The 21,452-nt window shown below is 43.2% G+C and overlaps 1 protein-coding gene across 3 annotated transcripts in view; it reads right to left on the bottom strand.

The window, feature by feature from the left end:
* Positions 1-21,452, bottom strand: part of LOC311231068 (homeodomain-interacting protein kinase 3-like) — an 81,659-nt gene that overhangs the window by 29,167 nt on the left and 31,040 nt on the right. For all 3 annotated transcript variants that reach the window (XM_084317536.1, XM_084317538.1, XM_084317537.1), the window contains exon 5: positions 8,355-8,478. In XM_084317536.1, coding sequence (XP_084173662.1) covers positions 8,355-8,478 — 124 coding nt within the window. The remainder of the gene's footprint in view (positions 1-8,354; positions 8,479-21,452) is intronic.

Genomic DNA, 21,452 nt, shown 5'->3' with positions numbered 1-21,452 from the left:
TCTATCTCTTAATGTAGCTCTCTGTCTCTAGTCTCAGTCTATCTCGTAATGTAGCTCCGTCTCTAGTCTCAGTCTATCTCTTAATGTAGCTCTGTCTCTAGTCTATCTCTTAATGTAGCTCTGTCTCTAGTCTCAGTCTATCTCTTAATGTAGCTCTGTCTCTAGTCTCAGTCCATCTCTTAATGTAGCTCTGTCTCTAGTCTCAGTCCATCTCTTAATGTAGCTCTGTCTCTAGTCTCAGTCTATCTCTTAATGTAGCTCTGTCTCAGTCTATCTCTTAATGTAGCTCTGTCTCTAGTCTCAGTCTATCTCTTAATGTAGCTCTCCGTCTCTAGTCTCAGTCTATCTCTTAATGTAGCTCTCTGTCTCTAGTCTCAGTCTATCTCTTAATGTAGCTCTGTCTCAGTCTATCTCTTAATGTAGCTCTGTCTCAGTCTATCTCTTAATGTAGCTCTGTCTCTAGTCTCAGTCTATCTCTTAATGTAGCTCTGTCTCTAGTCTCAGTCTATCTCTTAATGTAGCTCTCTGTCTCTAGTCTATCTCTTAATGTAGCTCTGTCTCTAGTCTCAGTCTATCTCTTAATGTAGCTCTGTCTCTAGTCTATCTCTTAATGTAGCTCTCTGTCTCTAGTCTCAGTCTATCTCTTAATGTAGCTCTGTCTCTAGTCTCAGTCCATCTCTTAATGTAGCTCTGTCTCTAGTCTCAGTCCATCTCTTAATGTAGCTCTGTCTCTAGTCTCAGTCTCTCTTAATGTAGCTCTGTCTCTAGTCTCAGTCTATCTCTTAATGTAGCTCTGTCTCTAGTCTCAGTCCATCTCTTAATGTAGCTCTCTGTCTCTAGTCTCAGTCTATATCTTAATGTAGCTCTCTGTCTCTAGTCTCAGTCTATCTCTTAATGTAGCTCTCTGTCTCTAGTCTATCTCTTAATGTAGCTCTGTCTCTAGTCTCAGTCTATCTCTTAATGTAGCTCTGTCTCTAGTCTCAGTCTATCTCTTAATGTAGCTCTGTCTCTAGTCTCAGTCTCTCTTAATGTAGCTCTGTCTCTAGTCTCAGTCTATCTCTTAATGTAGCTCTGTCTCTAGTCTCAGTCTCTCTTAATGTAGCTCTGTCTCTAGTCTCAGTCTATCTCTTAATGTAGCTCTGTCTCTAGTCTCAGTCCATCTCTTAATGTAGCTCTCTGTCTCTAGTCTCAGTCTATATCTTAATGTAGCTCTCTGTCTCTAGTCTCAGTCTATCTCTTAATGTAGCTCTCTGTCTCTAGTCTATCTCTTAATGTAGCTCTGTCTCTAGTCTCAGTCTATCTCTTAATGTAGCTCTGTCTCTAGTCTCAGTCTATCTCTTAATGTAGCTCTGTCTCTAGTCTCAGTCTATCTCTTAATGTAGCTCTGTCTCTAGTCTCAGTCTATCTCTTAAAGGTGCTATGCATTATAAATGTCATTTTTCAGTCTCTAGCATTGTATTATAGTAATAGGAGTTCGTATCAATGTGTTTTTGGGCCTAAATACTATATTGGCGAATTCCTCAGCTACAGCCCATCCCCTCTTTGCCTCTAGTAAATCAGGTCATGTTGATTTGACGACCTGGTGCACGTCACAGGGCGCTGTTTATAGCGCACGGTGATGTGATTGGCTCTGTGGTTTTAGTAATGCCCGCCTCCATTCTTGCTACCTGCAGGGTGGAAGGTTTGTCCAGAAGATCACTAATCAGCTGAAGCCTGATGCGGTTCCCTCGGTCTTCGACAGACAGACCGGCGTTAGCTCTCGGGACTCGGGAGCGATCGCTAGCTACTTAGCACCAGCCGGGGCCGGCGTTAGCAACCGGGAGCGTCGTTGAGCATTCAGCCTGCTGGCTACCTATATCCACTTCAACCAGCGTCGCGGAGCATTCAGCCTGCTGGCTACACAGCTTGTCGGTGTGCTGGAGCCTCTGCAAGCTAACGGTAGCTGGCTCCAGGCTATTAGCACATCGACAAGCTGCTGGAGCTCCCGACGCTCGGCTGGTTGAAGTGGATCTAGGTAGCCAGCAGGCTGAATGCTCCGCGACGCTCCCGGTTGCTATCATGTGCAGGTCCTCTTCTCAGACCTGTGTGGCAAAGCACTGCACACGCATCATGCAAGCTACACATCGCTGCATGTTGATCAATGGTGGCCCACTCGGTGCATCACAGTGGGCTACTATTGTGCTAACAACAACCGCGGTGTCCGGCTTGTCGGCCGGCATGAGTGCTCGATTTGGGGTGGTTCTCTCCTCCTTGTGTGCCCCCGTTCTCGCGGGTGTCCTGCCGGGGAGCTTGTGGACGCGACAACAGCGGCGGCCGTAGCGTTAGTTAGCTCATAGCTATTGTGTACCACTAGGGCGGGCCATACTTTTTTTTTTTTGGAAAATCAATCGAGTGGGGTGTCTAAAATACGTGTTTTTTTGTGGGGAATTCAAATATGGGATTATTTTTACAATCGGATAACTCCTACCTACATTGTTTTGGATTTCAAAATGGCCGATTTGACCATTTTTCACCCCTTGGCCATACATGGATGCCAACATGAATCTTAAGGAAATCCTAACATATAAGGTGTCTAAATTATGTGTTTCTTAATGGGGAATTCAAATATGAGTTCATTTTTGAGATAGGATAACTCTAACCTACATCATTTTGGATTTCAAAATGGCCGATTTTACCATTTTTTACCCCTTGGCCATACATGGATGATAACATGAATCTGAAGGAATTCCTAACATGCAATATGTCTAAATGATGTGTTTCTTAATGGGGAATTCAAATATGAGGTCATTTTTGGGATAGGATAAATATAACCTGCATAATCTTGGATTTCAAAAAGGCTGATTTTACCATTTGAACCCATTGGTATTGTATTACAAAATTGCAAAGATAAAAAATATATGGGAAATCATTTATAATGACAAAGCCATCAAATTTATTAACAAGTGAACTGTATATAACTGGATACAACTCCAAAGATCAATAATAATAATACTAACAATAATAAATTGTATTTGTAATACACACAAACACCTAAGTGCTAAATCTCGATTTCCTGACTTCTTGAACTTTGCCAGGTTCCAATATCTTGATTGGACTCATTCTTGGATGGCAAGATCTCCTACTGTACTGCTTTAGCCACCAACCTACAAACACAAACTTAAAGTCAACGTCAGCCATAAATAGGTGAGCTCTTTCCAGAACTACTCAGCAGAAACCTCTGTAACCATTTTAACAAACGTCTCAATGTAGCCTATTGAGAAAATCCATGGGGCTCCATCAATCATATATCTTCTTAAATTTGATCAGGTTGCACAAGTCCTGCTTGGATTCATTCTTGGACATCAGCCTCCTGCTGGTCTCCTGAGCCCTGATCCCTCCATCCCTTTTTTCTTATGAAAAGTACTTAGCAGAGGCCTCGGTCACCATTTTAACAACCCTCTCGATGCTTTGTGTGTGGCAAGGCCAGTCGAGAACCTCCATGGGGGTGTTGATGAAGTTCTTCACCTCGGAGGTGCTTAGGGAGCAGGTGAGAGGTGACTGACACATCTTCTGACCAGCTGATTAAGCCACCAATGCTGGAAGCGTCACTATTGATGTGAGGTGTTCTTCTGATCCTGACACAGGAGTCTCCCAGCTGAGTGTCTGGATCCCCCTCTCCCCTGATGGCCAGGATTCTCTCCACCCCCTCAATTCTCTCTTTTTGATCCTCAGAGCACAGCAGTGTTTGGAGGATGGCTTCACTGTGGGCATACCAAGCAGATCTTCTCACAGTTGGCATCACAACATCCAGCACCTCCTTCCTCTGAGACTTGAGGCAGTCCAGCTGAAACAGGATGTGCCTAGGCCCTTCGATCCAGGAGTGCTTGACCTTCATGTTGAACCAACATGGATAATACACTCCAATGATGAATTCCACAATGCATTGTAGATTATTCAGGTTCTTTCTTTTAAGTTGATGCTTTGACACCCAGAGCCTGAGGAGTCTGTTTGCTGTGGTGAGCCAGCGGCTGTGGTTTACCGGTCCAATCTCCAGCAGAGCCAGCCTTGCAGAAAGCACTCCATCCCTGATTGCACAGACCAGCTTATAGCCATAGTGTTGATCAGTTGAGAGATCTTGAATGATCTTCTCAGGCAGCTTGATCAGCGGAGGGCCAAGAAAGATCCTGGTGAAGTTAGGATTGATCTCCAAGTCTGTAACAGAATCAAGGAGCTGTCCTATTGGCCCAGACAATTTGTTGTCTGACAGAGTAGCCCCATCAACTTCAACAATGAGACGGCGCAGTGGAAGTTCATCAGTGTGCAGGCTGCACACCAACCAGACCAGCTTTCTCCCCAGGTGCAGCTCCAGCTTCCGCATTACACCTGCCTTCACTCCAGTGTTGACATTGGTCGAGTCTCCTCCAATGGCCCACAAGGTCTTATCAGAACCTCTCTCTTTCAGCCAGGCAAACAGGACCTTAGCAATCTTCTCTGCATGGGACTCCTCTTTAGTTGCTTTCTCTGGTGTAAAGTGGAACAGATAGTTGCTGCCAGGCTCACTAGCAACACTATAGTGTTCTTCCTTGATCTTTGCAGGAAAAGATTGGTCACTGCCCTCAGCTTCCATCATCACATTGGTCATGTCAATCCGCCCATCAAAGAGGATACAGGAGATCCCCCCCTCCTCCCTGCACTTCTCCTCAAACTCTTCCCCCAGCTCTTGCATCAACTTTTCTTGTGCTCTCTTAACCTTGTTCTTATCAATCACTTTACTTGTGTCATCTTCTAAGATGAGTCCTGCATCAATCAGAGCTGCAGTTGCTATAGCTGCAGTTGGCCTTAGACCTATGCCATACCTTACACTAGCAAGGGCGATGTTTGGAATCTCATCATAATTTTTCCGTAGCTTTGCTGCAGGGTCAGTTTCAGGAATGAGCTCAACTTCAGGGACTGTAAGGAAGCTCTCAAAATCCTTCCTGGCAACCTTGTCTGCTGCTGCAAAGCTTTCTTCTTTGCCCCTTCTCCTTTTCTCTGCCTTCTTTTCCATCCCCTGCCTTTCCAATGTTTTCACCTGTCTCTTGTGCTCAGGCAGATCAGCTCCAGCCATTTGGTGTGGTCCTTTACTTCCAACCTTTTCCCTCTGTCCCTTGATGTAGGCAATATCTTTCACAGGAATCTTTTTGTCTTTGCTGCAGCAACAGTTAATGTTCAGATTCATGTTGGCATCCATGTATGGCCAAGGGGTGAAAAATGGTAAAATCTGCCATTTTGAAATCCAAAATTATGCAGGTTAGAGTTATCCTATCCCAAAAATGACCTCATATTTGAATTCCCCATTAAGAAACACATCATTTAGACACCTTGCATGTTAGGATTTCCTTCAGATTCATGTTGGCATCCATGTATGGCCAAGGGGTGAAAAATGGTAAAATCAGCCATTTTGAAATCCAAAATTATGTAGGTTAGAGTTATTCTATCCCAAAAATGAACTCATATTTGAATTCCCCATTAAGAAACACATCATTTAGACACCTTGCATGTTATGATTTCCTTCAGATTCATGTTGGCATCCATGTATGGCCAAGGGGTGAAAAATGGTCAAATCGGCCATTTTGAAATCCAAAACAATGTAGGTAGGAGTTATCCGATTAGAAAAATAATCCCATATTTGAATTCCCCACAAAAAAACACGTATTTTAGACACCCCACTCGATTGATTTTCCAAAAAAAAAAAAGTATGGCCCGCCCTAGTGTACCACTAGCGTTACGGCGGGCTCGAGCACCCTACGGCTGCCGCCGTTGTCGCGTCCATGGGCTCCCCGGCAGGGTACCCGTGGGGACGGGGGTGTACAGAGAGGAGAGAACAATTTTGTGTCGGGCGTGCATGCCGGCCAGCGAGCCGGACGTCGGGATATGTTGTTAGCACAATAGCTACCAAGCTAAGCTATGTTAGCTTCTAACGGTGTATACACAATATGTACAACGACACAATGATTTACATTATTACAAATATGGTAACGTGGTTGTGGCTTTTACAAATAGTGGTAACATATATATAGATAGACAGTACTGCTACATCTCTATATTTATGACATACCATATTTGTATTGCTTCAGTACTGCTATGATGGAGACCAGAGAAAGACTTTCGTCTTGTTTACATCAGGGTCCCCCAATTTCAATTCATGGTAACATATTATATATATATAGATAGACAGTACTGCTACATCTCTATATTTATGACATACCATATTTGTATGTAACCTGAAACCTAATCTCTGACGGCGAGATGGGCGGAGCTATTTGGTGGGTGGCTGTCACTCAAAGCATTCTGCCAGAATGGGTGGAGCCAAGCCAATAATAGCCTGCTTTCATGAGGCTGAAAAATGCTGGTTTTGAGTACAAGATTAGAAATATAAAACAATGATTATTTTTGGAATAAAAATTACAGATGTGTTACATAGACTCACAGGAAGTGTGTAAAGTTGCCCAAATAGTGCTAGGAATAGCAGTGCATAACCCCTTTAATGTAGCTCTGTCTCTAGTCTCAGTCTATCTCTTAATGTAGCTCTCTGTCTCTATTCTATCTCTTAATGTAGCTCTCTGTCTCTAGTCTCAGTCCATCTCTTAATGTAGCTCTGTCTCTAGTCTCAGTCTATCTCTTAATGTAGCTCTGTCTCTAGTCTCAGTCTATCTCTTAATGTAGCTCTGTCTCTAGTCTCAGTCTATCTCTTAATGTAGCTCTCTGTCTCTAGTCTCAGTCCATCTCTTAATGTAGCTCTCTGTCTCTAGTCTCAGTCTATCTCTTAATGTAGCTCTGTCTCTAGTCTCAGTCTATCTCTTAATGTAGCTCTCTGTCTCTAGTCTATCTCTTAATGTAGCTCTCTGTCTCTAGTCTCAGTCCATCTCTTAATGTAGCTCTGTCTCTAGTCTCAGTCAATCTCTTAATGTAGCTCTCTGTCTCTAGTCTCAGTCTCTCTTAATGTAGCTCTCTGTCTCTAGTCTCAGTCTATCTCTTAATGTAGCTCTGTCTCTAGTCTCAGTCTATCTCTTAATGTAGCTCTGTCTCTAGTCTCAGTCCATCTCTTAATGTAGCTCTCTGTCTCTAGTCCATCTCTTAATGTAGCCCTCTGTCTCTAGTCTATCTCTTAATGTAGCTCTCTGTCTCTAGTCTATCTCTTAATGTAGCTCTCTGTCTCTAGTCTATCTCTTAATGTAGCTCTCTGTCTCTAGTCTATCTCTTAATGTAGCTCTCTGTCTCTAGTCTATCTCTTAATGTAGCTCTGTCTCTAGTCTCAGTCTATCTCTTAATGTAGCTCTGTCTCTAGTCTCAGTCCATCTCTTAATGTAGCTCTGTCTCTAGTCTCAGTCTATCTCTTAATGTAGCTCCGTCTCTAGTCTCAGTCCATCTCTTAATGTAGCTCTGTCTCTAGTCTATCTCTTAATGTAGCTCTGTCTCTAGTCTCAGTCTATCTCTTAATGTAGCTCTGTCTCTAGTCTCAGTCCATCTCTTAATGTAGCTCTCTGTCTCTAGTCTATCTTTTTATTTTATTTTTTATCCACTTTTTCTCCCATTTTCTATATTTTTCTCCCATCCCAATTTCGTATCATCCAATTCAACCCTCCCCTGTCACGGACGCTGTTTCTTGCCTCCCATAAGCCGGCTGCAATGTGGACTAAGTCATACATAGCACAAGTCCCCTCCGATACTTGAGGTAACAGCAGTCGCATCTTTTCACCTGCGCAGCTCGATCTCTCAGTGGCGAGGAGTAACGCGTGGGAGGCTCACGCTGCCCCCGACACTTCCTGATTCTACTGCGCAGGCGCACCAACCGACCTGTAGGAGTCGCTGTCCACAACGCCCGATCCCCACCCATCAGTTTCCCACCCCCTAATACGGCCAATGTGTATTAGTATGAACGACCAGCTAAACTGAAAGCAATGTGGAGCCCAGCGTCTCCGCATTCGTGGCGAGCGCCTTGCCCCCTACGCCACGTAGCCGCCCTCTCTAGTCTATCTCTTAATGTAGCTCTGTCTCTAGTCTCAGTCTATCTCTTAATGTAGCTCTGTCTCTAGTCTCAGTCTATCTCTTAATGTAGCTCCGTCTCTAGTCACAGTCTCTCTTAAAACTTTCAGTGCCGGCCATTAACATGGTAAAGCATGGTTAAATGCCACCACCCACTTCAATGATAGCGTTGTGAACGCATAATCTGTTTTAAATTATGGCTATGTGTCTAATCTGCCCGTCGTTTATCAATGACTTGTTTGCAGTCAACATTGTCGTTTATATATATATATATATATATATATATATATATATATATATATATATATATATATATATATCTTCTTATTCTTCTTTCCCCTTTGCGTTACCTGGTCATACTCCAGGGCTCCGGGGTAGAGGGGCCAGCCAAGAAACAGCTCTGCGATCACACAGCCCAGGGACCACATGTCTATGGCCTCGGAGAACGGCAGGCCTAGGATAATCTCTGGAGCCCTGGGGGGGACAGAGGAGGAGAGAAACAAGAGGGTTAATGTGGAAACCAGTTACTAAGGTACGAGACCCCAAAACCAGCTGGGCTACTGTGACACACAGCCCAGGGACAACGTGTCCAAGTAGAGAACAGCTGCTCCGAGTCATTCGTCTCTCATCGCACACAAGGGGAATTCAGGATTATAGGAGTTATGGGTAGCAGAACACAGTAATGCACATTATTTTTTTTTACAGGTTGTGTAATCCTTGATAGTCTATTTGCCAACACAATGAACCCGGAAATTTTGGAACCACCAAACTTTTATGATAGATATGGATAGTATGGGTCACCAGCACTTAGAAACTGCCGGATGCTAAGTTTAACATGTTGGGCAAATTTTTTTATTTGCATAATTAGCATACATTTGTTTAATCACCTAAATGGACAAATCTCTGAAAGTGCTTGATCAATTTCAACAATGTTGGAGTGGTTTTGGGGGTTATCCGGGATGCTGAATCCATTGATGATACTCAAGAGTTTTGAAATTGCAATATTTACTGGAATTTACCAAATTTCAACAGATTTTGGTGCAATATTTGTGCATTTTCAGTCAATTAGAAAGTTTTAGAGGATACTGAAATGATTACATTTGGACAGCACAGACATTATGTATTCACAATATCTCTACTGACCCCAAATAGTTCATATGGTAATGTCATATTGTCATAGTACAGTAGATAGGCAGGTGTATAAAGATTGTGTTGTCAAGACAAAGACTCAGATGTGAAGGGCATCCACTCTTTTATTTACTACCTGTAACGTCACAGCAAATTGGAAAAACACAAACTGTTCAAACTGTGTATGATAACATAGCTTAATAAAACAAATAACAAAAGAAAGGTATTTACATTACTCAAGCACATAGGCCACAACATAACAATATGTGCTTCCTCCTACTGCATAGTAGTAGATAATTACTTCTCACTCAGAAAGTGGCTACCGTGTTCAGAACTCTGATTCCACATCATCAAACTCCTCATCATCAAACTCCTCCCCACTGTCTTCATCTTCCTCTGAATTTACTTTAATGTCATCACTTATGGTCTTCAGTTTTGTAGCTCTGTTATCATCACTGCGATCTTGCACAGCATTGTATGCTGACCAGTCCAGGGGAACACACTCTGTGTGATGGCATCTTGGATAGCATCAGTTCTTGGGATTTCTTTCAGAGCTGGTGGTGTCATCTTCTTGGGGCCTGTGTAATGTTCTATCACAAAACTGCTCTTGTGAGCCAGACTGAGTTTCCCAGCGTCAAGCTTTGTCAGACGAGGTAGTTTTAGTGACCCCACCACCAGGAGTGGCTCCTCCAGGGAACAGAATACCTGCAGGATTCTGCACAAACTGAGTGGCCATGAGTCGTGCGGCAACCGTTCGGTGTGAAGACCACAAGATCAAAATGGTCACCCCAACTGTGGATGGGGCCAATCTGCCTCTCCAAGCCAACTGTGCGCAGATACTTCTCTGGGTCCTGTGAAGCATATTTGGCAGCTGACTTCCAGACCCGTATGACTTCATCGTAGGTGGTGACAATGCCATGCTCGCTAAGATTCTTGACCAGCTCTGCGCTACCATATTTATGGTGGAGTCTTACGGCAAGCCCCAGGGTTGTCTGATTCCAGCTCCCACTGATGTGCTGCTGAATGCACTGAGCGAGTGCGAGTGATGGTTTGGTCACTTTTCCTTCCTTTGATACCAGACAGGAGACAAACTTCAAAAGGGATGGACTTGTGCCTTGTATGATCTTGTCATGCTGGAAGCTGCCAAGGTCATATTCACGGTGCAAGGGAATATTCTGCACCTCAGCTTGCACTCTCTTCACAAGCTTGGTGATAACTTCATCAGCAGCAGTAGTTTTATCTCGTTTTACCAGTTTGAGTGACTTACTCATGGAATGTCTAAAACCAACAATAGTCTGGCACCCTTCCACCCTCATGACAGCTACAGCATCACTATAAAAGTCACACAAGTTAGATAGCATCTGCTTACTGCAGAGGTGCCCGGAGTTGGCTACATATATATCATGTAACTCTGACACTGTCCAGGTTGATGGCTTGTCTACATTCATGTGGTCAATGACAGCAGCTAAATAGCTATCAAACGGTCTGCACTGGGAACTTGCACTTGAGGAAACTCTCTTGAAGTCATCGTAACACTTGGTGTGATACTGGGCATCAGCTGCATGCAGGTCCAGGACGGCATTTACCCGTAGAGCCACTTCCTCAGCCCATTGATCCTGGCGCTCATCACATTTAGACAAGATGATGTTTTTGAAGGATGGCATTCCTGGTCTCTCAACAGTCCGGCATTGTTTCACTGGCTTCCATCTATCAGGGTGTTTGGTGTCTTTGGGTTTGCAAATGATACCACAAAACAGACATTGTTTAGAAAAGTCAAAGGCATGAGAACAAGACATACGTTTCGCTAGCTGACCATCAGATGAGCTGAGCTTGCCTTTGGTTGCCTTTCTAGACTTAGAGGTATATGAGCTATAACATGATTTGTGACAAACTACAGAGGCTGACACACCATGGGTAGCAATGATGTTCGATAAAGTCTCAGTTGTAGCTGAATCGTCAAGCTCTTCACTCTTCTGAAGCAAAGCTGTAATGCCTTTTGGTCCAGCTGTCTTGAAGTCATTGTTCTTGCCGTCACAGGGCTCGAATAGGCATTTCTTCCTATAACGATTCATCGATGTATCGAAATGCATCGATTCTAATGTGACGATTCAACTGCATCGATTTGAAAATGTTAGAATCGATTATAATCAAATATATATATATATATTTAAAAAAGAAAAAGAAAATTGTGTATTGTTTTTGTTTACCTATAGTCCATTCATGCTGAGTGAATCAGTTCCCCCAGCCACATTTGTGTATTCAACATTTTGGGGGGAATTAACTGATCGAAAATGAATCGTAATCGAATCTAATCGTTGTGAGGTCGAATCGTTACACCCCTACATGACATACATTGCTAACATAGCTAACTAGCTATGCATTAACATTAGTTACCGTCAGGTGGCTAACGTTAACCCTAACGTAGTAAGCTAGCTCTTAGGGTTAACGTTAGGCATCTGACAGCTTGTGATCATATTATATTCAGTGTTTGTTATTGGATAGTAATAAAACCACAGTTTGTGTATCTGTTTCTATTTTCTCAACTTACTTGCATTGAAACAACAATCCTTGAAAATCAGGGGTCTGTATTTGCTGCAAGTGCAGTTGCTCGATGTCACAGTAGGAATGAGATCATGGTGCAAATGAGCCACTACTCACTTGGAAGTTTTGCGTTAACGATTAGCGCACTGAAGTCTCAGTCAAGGCTAGGAACTGGGGTTCTGAGGACATTTTATAAGGTAACAGTCACATACAAAAATTCAGTAGAATAGTTTCTAGTTGTGGCAGCAAACTGCTCCGCTGCCAAGTGGACTCATGGCAGAGCTCAACTGCAGCAGTTACCCCAGTAACCAAGCATAATCGCCTAGAGTACCCCATTAAACAAATTAAAGTTATTATTATTATTATCATTCTGTTTACAATTGAACTTTCCATGAAAATGATCTATAAATTCAGCATCTTCTGAAACATTTATAAACAGAAAATCCATAAAAAATGGCACCAAAATGAGTAGAAATTTGGTAAATTCCAGTAAATATTGCAATTTTGAAACTGTTTTCTTCTCTTAAGTATCATAAATGGATTCTGCATCCTGAATAACCCACAAAACAACTCCAACATTGTTGAAATTGATCAAGTAGTTTCTGAGATTTGTCCATTTAGGCGATTATGCTAATTAATGCTAATTATGCAAATAAAATAAGTTGCCCAACATTTACAACTTAGCATCCGGCAGTTTCTAAATGCTGGGGACCCGTACTATCCCTATCCATCATAAAACTTTGGTGGTTCCGAAATTTCCGGGTTCACAATGGGGCTCTATGGGATGGCAAATAGACTATGAGGGACTATTAAAGTAATCTAGCAAATAGAATTTTTTTTTGCGTGAGCAAGCCTTCGAACACAATGGGCTATTAGACCTCGACGAGCGGTGCAACATGAGGCCGAGCGACAGCACTCCAAATAGTAACTGCTGCCGTGACGACCGCAGGGGGGGAAATGACAGCTGTTGCCGAGCAACCGCCGGACGCAACGCAGTTATGTGACTTCATTAGAAGATGACAAATCAGGTAGTCACGCACACACACACACAAGACACACAAGACACACAGATGACAAATCCATTACAGAGCAGTACGGTTCAAGCGTTCCGTCCTCTTTAGGGCTGGAGGAGGAAGTTACAATTAAACATTTCCTGTTGCTCCTCAAAGAGCAGGAAGTGGAGGAGTTATGCAATATGCCAAAAAACCAGCATCCAGGGGGAAATAGGCCACCTCAAACATCTGCTGTGTTTTGGACCAGAACACAATGACCCTAATCAGAGACGGAAGCAGCCGACAGGATTCTGCCTGGCTGTCGGGAGAGGCTTATGATGAGGAACCATCCCCAGTGTGGTAGGGATTCGCCGAGTTAAGGGAATGAAGACTTATGGGCATACCGAGCATATACAAGGCTCTTGGAACCCTTTTGGAAGTCTTACGTGTCTGATCCTTCTGTGAGGGGGGGAAAGGTATAAAATAACAGGTCATCTACGCGTGGACCTCACTGCACACTTAATCAGAACACAAACTCTCTCGTCATGACTGAAGCCTGCTGCACACATTTATAAATCATTCTCTCGTGACTGAAGCCTGCTGCACACATTTATAAATCATTCTCTCGTGACTGAAGCTGCTGCACACATTTATAAATCATTCTCTCGTGACTGAAGCTGCTGCACACATTTATAAATCATTCTCTCGTTACTGAAGCTGCTGCACACATTTATAAATCATTCTCTCGTTACTGAAGCTGCTGCACACATTTATAAATCATTCTCTCGTGACTGAAGCTGCTGCACACATTTATAAATCATTCTCTCGTGACTGAAGCTGCTGCACACATTTATAAATCATTCTCTCGTGACTGAAGCTGCTGCACACATTTATAAATCATTCTCTCGTGACTGAAGCTGCTGCACACATTTATAAATCATTCTCTCGTTACTGAAGCTGCTGCACACATTTATAAAGCAGACCCTCTCTCTGTGCGAGTCCCGACCCTCTGCAGGCTGCAACATGAACGTTTTCAAAGTTTAGTTTTTCGGTTTGAAAATATGTGCCCCCTCGGCTATATACGTATAATATGTATTTCTACGACAATTGAGGGAATCGGTTTGATAAAGAAAAGAGGGCGGCACTTGAGAAAGCTCAATTGTTTGATCAATTAAACAATCAATTAGGATTTGTACGTCGTGAACTCAAATTAGTTCGATTGTCGTCTTCGTCCCCCTCGAGTAACATTTTTGAGAAATCTAGAATACCTTAAATAGTCAAAACTAGACTGTTGATTTAAAGTTGTGTATATCAGGCCCATGTGTTGTTTTGCGAGTGTGTGAAATAACAAAATCGGTCAGGCTTCAATGATGATGGCAACATATACATGGGGCTAGATCCACAAAGAATGGATTGCACGGAGCAAGTTGCACCCTTACTTACAATTCATGATGAATTGAAAATGGGGGACCCTGATGTAAACAAGACGAACGTCTTTCTCTGGTCTGCATCCCCTTAACAATTCTGTGTATTGAGCCGTACTGTATTGTACCCATTCTGCAATCTGGTAATACAATTTTCAATCAATAAATCACCGTGCAGAGAAAGACTTTCGTCTCGTTTACATCAGGGTCCCCCATTTTCAATTCATAATGAATTGTAAGTAAGGGTGCAACTTGCTCCGTGCAATCCATTCTTTGTGGTTTTGACATATTTCATAACGCGTAGAGGAAGCAGCATTATATCAAGGATGAATTCAGTTTGATTGTGCCTCCTTCCACATGTGTCGCTCACTCTCCAGAGTTAAACAAGGAACAAGTGGAGGAAAATATGGAAGGGATATTGTGGTGCTGTGCCACTGCCAACTCAGTTGTGTGTGTGTGTGTGTGTGTGTGTGTGTGTGTGTGTGTGTGTGTGTGTGTGTGTGTGTGTGTGTGTGTGTGTGCGTGCGTAAGGAAAGGAGAAGTACTCTGCATGAATTAGCCTAAATACGGTGTGAGAAACTGCTATAGCCCAGTGCACTGTACCCAAAAACACACATTGTGTTATTTTCTTTTACACTACAACCACCCACCCACACCCACCCACAAATTAAATATTAAGCTATAGAATTAACCTGTAGGCTTGTAGAGAGCAGGCAAAGCCAAACAGATACTTCCCTGTGCAGGATACAGGCTGTACAGGGTTTTTAATAGGAAGGGGAGGAGGTTTAGTACTGTAAACACTGTACCTTCTCACTACACCGTGCCTGTGATGCTGTTCAATGTTCCATAAGCAGAGACTGAGATTACATCCATAGGTCTTTTTCGCAGAAAGAATAAAGTGGGCAGTGGGCACCAAAATGATTCTGGAGAAACTCGACAGCCAGCAGCACTCCCTCCCAAGAGTAAGACTAAATAAAATGAGACACAATTAAATGGGAGAATCTGTAATGCCGTCAAGACGTGACCTCTGGGCAAAACAGCTCAGCTTGTTATTGCCCTTTGTTTACATCTTTTTGTTTTGGTCTGATGTGGGTGTTGGAAGTCTAGTAACTTATTATACTGTCAATTTCTCCAGACCTCTCTTACCAGAGCCCGAGGTGTGGCCAGCAGTAGCAACCCCTACCCTGAAATCCACACATCAGACCAAAACTAAACATGTAAACAAAGTGCAATACCAAGCAGGGCTCTGCCTATACGGGTCGCCGTTCTGACGGCAAAATAGGTGTGCATGTTGTGGTTGTGAAAGGTAACTGCTAGGGGTGGGGGGGGGGGGGGGTGGGGGGAATCGATACGTAGTAGTATCGCGATAGTTTGCGTAGCGATACTGTATCGATACAGGGACGGCAAGTATCGATATGTAATTATTCATAAAAATAATAAAAATAAAAAAAATTGTATAAGGAAGTTGCATTGTTCATTTCAATACCTGTAACAGACTGAACTTTATTTTATTAGATAAAACATGTTGACAGTTTTACTTTGCAGTTGAAAAAAGGTAAAAAAATTTATTTGATCAAGATTTTTTTTTTATATTCGCAATACTCAGTCTATCGCAATATATTTAGTATCGCGATAGTATCGTACGTGACGCAAGTATCGCGATAGTATCGTATCGCAATGTCTCTGGCGATTCCCACCCCTAGTAACTGCACCTTGTTGAAACATGAACCCGATTTCACGGCAGTGGTCGTCCCAGACCAGTTGGGAGGGTTTCCTCCCACTCAGCCAACCTCTGAGATGTAGCTTTTGCTAAAGAAGCCATATTCTTTTCCATGAAAGGTTCCATAATGCAGGTTGAAATTAAATTAAAATCCATGCAATGCAAGGTGGGCTGAATAAAATCGAATCTAGCAGGTAAAAGAAGATTTTCTGCGATTCTCTGATGCTGCCGATGAGCTGCCATTAGTATTAGCATCAGTCTGTTGTTCCCTATAGAGGTGCAGTAGAAAAGACATTCTCCACAGACTTCACACGGGCACAAAGCCTTAGCCTCTACGGGCCAATGAGAAAAAATAATTACACGTGAGGGGTGAGGAGGGGAATGGCGATTACGAGGGACGCGTAAAATAAACGAGCCTGAAAGGTGTATGTTGCTCGTAACGGCACTCTGGCAGACTGATGAAAGCTGCAGCAGTGGCCCAACCTTTCCAGAAGCAGCCTCATACCACACACACACACATAGGGAACACAGGTCTTTTAGGGCCAGACCATTTCTAGAATTAAACTCAGTCTATTCACATGAGAGCAAAACAGGAACACATTGATACAGCATGGCGATGTGCCACTGTACCGTTAGGAGGGGTAGCTAATGCTAAATGGACATATAACATCCACACAGACAGAGATTTTCACTCGCAGACACTCACACTCACACGCTCGGCTCTAGTGATGTGTTAAACACAAGGAACTAGAGGCCAGATGCATGCTCACAGCACCTTAACACCTGTAACAAGATCTGATCGCAAGGACTAATGCGCGATATGGCAGAGAAAAGGTTCCCTGTATTACCATTGAGCTAGAGAGGTGTGCGCATGTGTGTTTACTGTACAGTAATGAACAAGCAACAAGACCGATATTCTTAACAATGGCAGGTAAATCAATGTAATGTTCAGGATAGTATGGCCAGTTGGCCACTGTCTTCCGTTTGAGTTTTTCCTTACCTTCGCGTGGGGTATGTCTGGGAGTGTTGCATTTATTTATTTAAAAAATGTTGGACTTTATGGTGTTCTTGTTTTGTTCTTGACTTATTGTGGTGTTTCTTGACTTGTTTAAAGAAGACGTGTTCGGCCCATTGGGGACATTAACGTGTGTTGTCGGGCCTTATAAATACATTTGATTTGATTAGGTACGTACAGAACTGTGATTTCAAAACCAAGGTACGCACCAAACTGTGACTTCTAATCTGAGGTACTGTAACTTTTGTGTACCGAAACACAGAACTTACAACACAGCATGCAGTGAGAGTCAGTGACATCATGATCCTACACCACAAGGAACCGAGTGGTACACCCGTTCACAATCTTGTACCCCCCCCCCCCCAAAGAAACGGACTGTTATGAAGCGTGTTCTCAAAAAACATAAATTGAGGGCGAGGAGGGGAGGAGAGAGGAAGAGGGGAGGAGAAAGGAAGAGGAAAGGCACAAGGGGGAGAAGAAGCAGAAAAGAAGCCCTGTTGCATAATGTCGAGAGTCATTAGTCAGGACTGTGGATCTGGAGAACCTCAGGAATATCATTTAGTCTAGGGACAATACACACATGCGCGGGGTAGACGACAGAACAAGCAATGGTATTCCTTCATCTAGAAGGAATCCTTCAGAGGGACCTAGTAACAAACGTAACAAAACTAGTAACAAACGTAACAGAACTAGTAACAAAAAGGATGTTATGCAGACAGAAGGCGCGCACAGCCCTCTGTAGTACACATGACACACACACAGCCCTCTGTAGTACACATGACACACACAGTCCTCTGTAGTACACATGACACACACACAGCCCTCTGTAGTACACATGACACACACACAGCCCTCTGTAGTACACATGACACACACAGTCCTCTGTAGTACACATGACACACAGCCCTCTGTAGTACACATGACACAGTCCTCTGTAGTACACATGACACACAGCCCTCTGTAGTACACATGACACACAGTCCTCTGTAGTACACATGACACACAGTCCTCTGTAGTACACATGACACAGCCCTCTGTAGTACACATGACACACAGCCCTCTGTAGTACACATGACACACAGTCCTCTGTAGTACACATGACACACAGCCCTCTGTAGTACACATGACACACAGCCCTCTGTAGTACACATGACACACAGCCCTCTGTAGTACACATGACACACAGCCCTCTGTAGTACACATGACACACAGCCCTCTGTAGTACACATGACACACAGTCCTCTGTAGTACACTGTACACATGACACACAGCCCTCTGTAGTACACATGACACACAGTCCTCTGTAGTACACATGACACACAGTCCTCTGTAGTACACATGACACAGTCCTCTGTAGTACACATGACACACACAGCCCTCTGTAGTACACATGACACACACAGCCCTCTGTAGTACACATGACACACAGTCCTCTGTAGTACACATGACACACACAGCCCTCTGTAGTACACATGACACACAGCCCTCTGTAGTACACATGACACACAGCCCTCTGTAGTACACATGACACACAGTCCTCTGTAGTACACATGACACACAGCCCTCTGTAGTACACATGACACACACAGCCCTCTGTAGTACACATGACACACAGCCCTCTGTAGTACACATGACACACACAGCCCTCTGTAGTACACATGACACACAGCCCTCTGTAGTACACATGACACACAGCCCTCTGTAGTACACATGACACACACAGTCCTCTGTAGTACACATGACACACAGTCCTCTGTAGTACACATGACACAGTCGTCTGTAGTACACATGACACACACACAGTCCTCTGTAGTACACATGACACACAGTCCTCTGTAGTACACATGACACACAGTCCTCTGTAGTACACATGACACACACACAGTCCTCTGTAGTACACATGACACACAGTCCTCTGTAGTACACATGACACACAGTCCTCTGTAGTACACATGACACACAGTCCTCTGTAGTACACATGACACACAGCCCTCTGTAGTACACATGACACACAGTCCTCTGTAGTACACATGACACACAGTCCTCTGTAGTACACATGACACACAGTCCTCTGTAGTACACATGACACACACAGCCCTCTGTAGTACACATGACACACAGCCCTCTGTAGTACACATGACACAGTCCTCTGTAGTACACATGACACAGTCCTCTGTAGTACACATGACACACAGCCCTCTGTAGTACACATGACACAGTCCTCTGTAGTACACATGACACACAGCCCTCTGTAGTACACATGACACACAGTCCTCTGTAGTACACATGACACACACAGTCCTCTGTAGTACACATGACACACAGTCCTCTGTAGTACACATGACACACAGCCCTCTGTAGTACACATGACACACAGTCCTCTGTAGTACACATGACACACAGTCCTCTGTAGTACACATGACACACAGTCCTCTGTAGTACACATGACACACACAGTCCTCTGTAGTACACATGACACACAGTCCTCTGTAGTACACATGACACACAGTCCTCTGTAGTACACATGACACACAGCCCTCTGTAGTACACATGACACACAGTCCTCTGTAGTACACATGACACACACAGCCCTCTGTAGTACACATGACACACAGTCCTCTGTAGTACACATGACACACACAGTCCTCTGTAGTACACATGACACACAGTCCTCTGTAGTACACATGACACACAGCCCTCTGTAGTACACATGACACACACAGTCCTCTGTAGTACACATGACACACAGTCCTCTGTAGTACACATGACACACAGTCCTCTGTAGTACACATGACACACAGTCCTCTGTAGTACACATGACACACAGTCCTCTGTAGTACACATGACACAGTCCTCTGCAGTACACATGACACACAGTCCTCTGTAGTACACATGACACACAGTCCTCTGTAGTACACATGACACACAGTCCTCTGTAGTACACATGACACACAGTCCTCTGTAGTACACATGACACACAGTCCTCTGTAGTACACATGACACAGTCCTCTGTAGTACACATGACACACAGTCCTCTGTAGTACACATGACACACACAGTCCTCTGTAGTACACATGACACACACAGTCCTCTGCAGTACACATGACACACACAGTCCTCTGTAGTACACATGACACACACAGTCCTCTGTAGTACACATGACACACAGTCCTCTGTAGTACACATGACACACAGTTAGGGCTGACCTTCGAAGCTTTTTTTGGCAATCGAAGCTTCGGGGCCGAGCTTCGATTTTAATTCGAAGCTTCGAAAAAAAAATAAAAAAAAATGATTTTTTATTTTTATTTTTTTTATTTATTTTTTTATCTTATGTTGTGGGACTTGTACAGCACTTTCGTAAACGTTGTTGTTTTTAAATGTGCTCTATAAATAAAGTGGGTTGGATTAATTAATTAAGTAGCCCCTTTCGTGACTGACGCATCCAACAAGGTTTCACTCGGCTGTGTGATTTAATTCAAGGTGGATCGCTGTTGTCGTTTGAACAACTTCAGATTTCATGGGAACTACCAATCCCCCAAATCAAGAATGTTTAAGATGAATGAAGTAAGATTTTGATTATTTGAAATATGGCCTGTGTAGACTAAACTATGCACAGAATTATGTCAGTCTACAAGGTCCGGATTCTACATGGTCCGGCAATGTAGACCTTGTAGACTCCACTACAGACCAATTATCAGTGAATGTTCATGCATTTTTAAGAAGGGCAACTTCCACAAAAAAACAAAGAACTCACCAAAACATCTCAGTAGCACCTTATCTAAATGTTATATTTCATATATGGAGATTCATATTTATTTATGTATTGCATGCATTTCTACATTTTATTTCCTATTTTGTTTATTCATCCCAGTATCTTTCTTTCTTATGTGTGGAATTCTACAAGGTGCGCACACACACACACACACACACACACACACACCTACACACACACACACACACTTACATTTAGTCATTTAGCTGACGCTTTTATCCAAAGCGACTTACAAGTTCTGTACGACAAGACAGCAAGAAGGGTACAACTCTTATCAGCTGAGTAACAATGTTCATGAAAGTGTTGCGTGTTACAGTGTAGGTTAGTTTATTAGGACAAGTGCATGACAGTAAGGTTAGTCACGGTTAGATTTTTTTTTTTTTTTATCATTTCAGATAATGGTTGAAGAAGTGAGTCTTTAGTCGACGGCGAAAGATTGGACGGGATTCGGCTGTCCTAACTGGGATGGGTAGTTCACACACACACACACACAAATCGAAGTAAAAAAAAAAATAGATTTTTTTTTTGATTTTTGATTTTTTTTTTTTACTTCGATTTTTTTTTAATGTTCGAAGCTTGTGCCATCGAATCGAACGTTCGAAGCTTCGAAGCATTTAAGACGGCCCTACACACAGTCCTCTGTAGTACACATGACACACACAGTCCTCTGTAGTACACATGACACACACAGTCCAGGGTTTCCGTTAGAATTTTTTTTTGCAGGTCTGAGTGTCCGGTAGATTTCAATCTACCGGACAAATGGGATAAATTCCGGTCAGAGTTTATTGAGCTTAAAAACAATTGATAGGCCTATATAAAGAATGACATCATCAAGGCATTTATAATATTTTTACTT

The sequence above is a fragment of the Notolepis coatsorum genome (assembly GCF_963971535.1).
Source record: "Notolepis coatsorum genome assembly, chromosome: 6".
NCBI lineage: Eukaryota > Metazoa > Chordata > Actinopteri > Aulopiformes > Paralepididae > Notolepis > Notolepis coatsorum.
The sequence above is the reverse complement of the archived record's forward strand: the minus strand, read 5'-3'. Positions and strand labels throughout refer to the sequence as shown.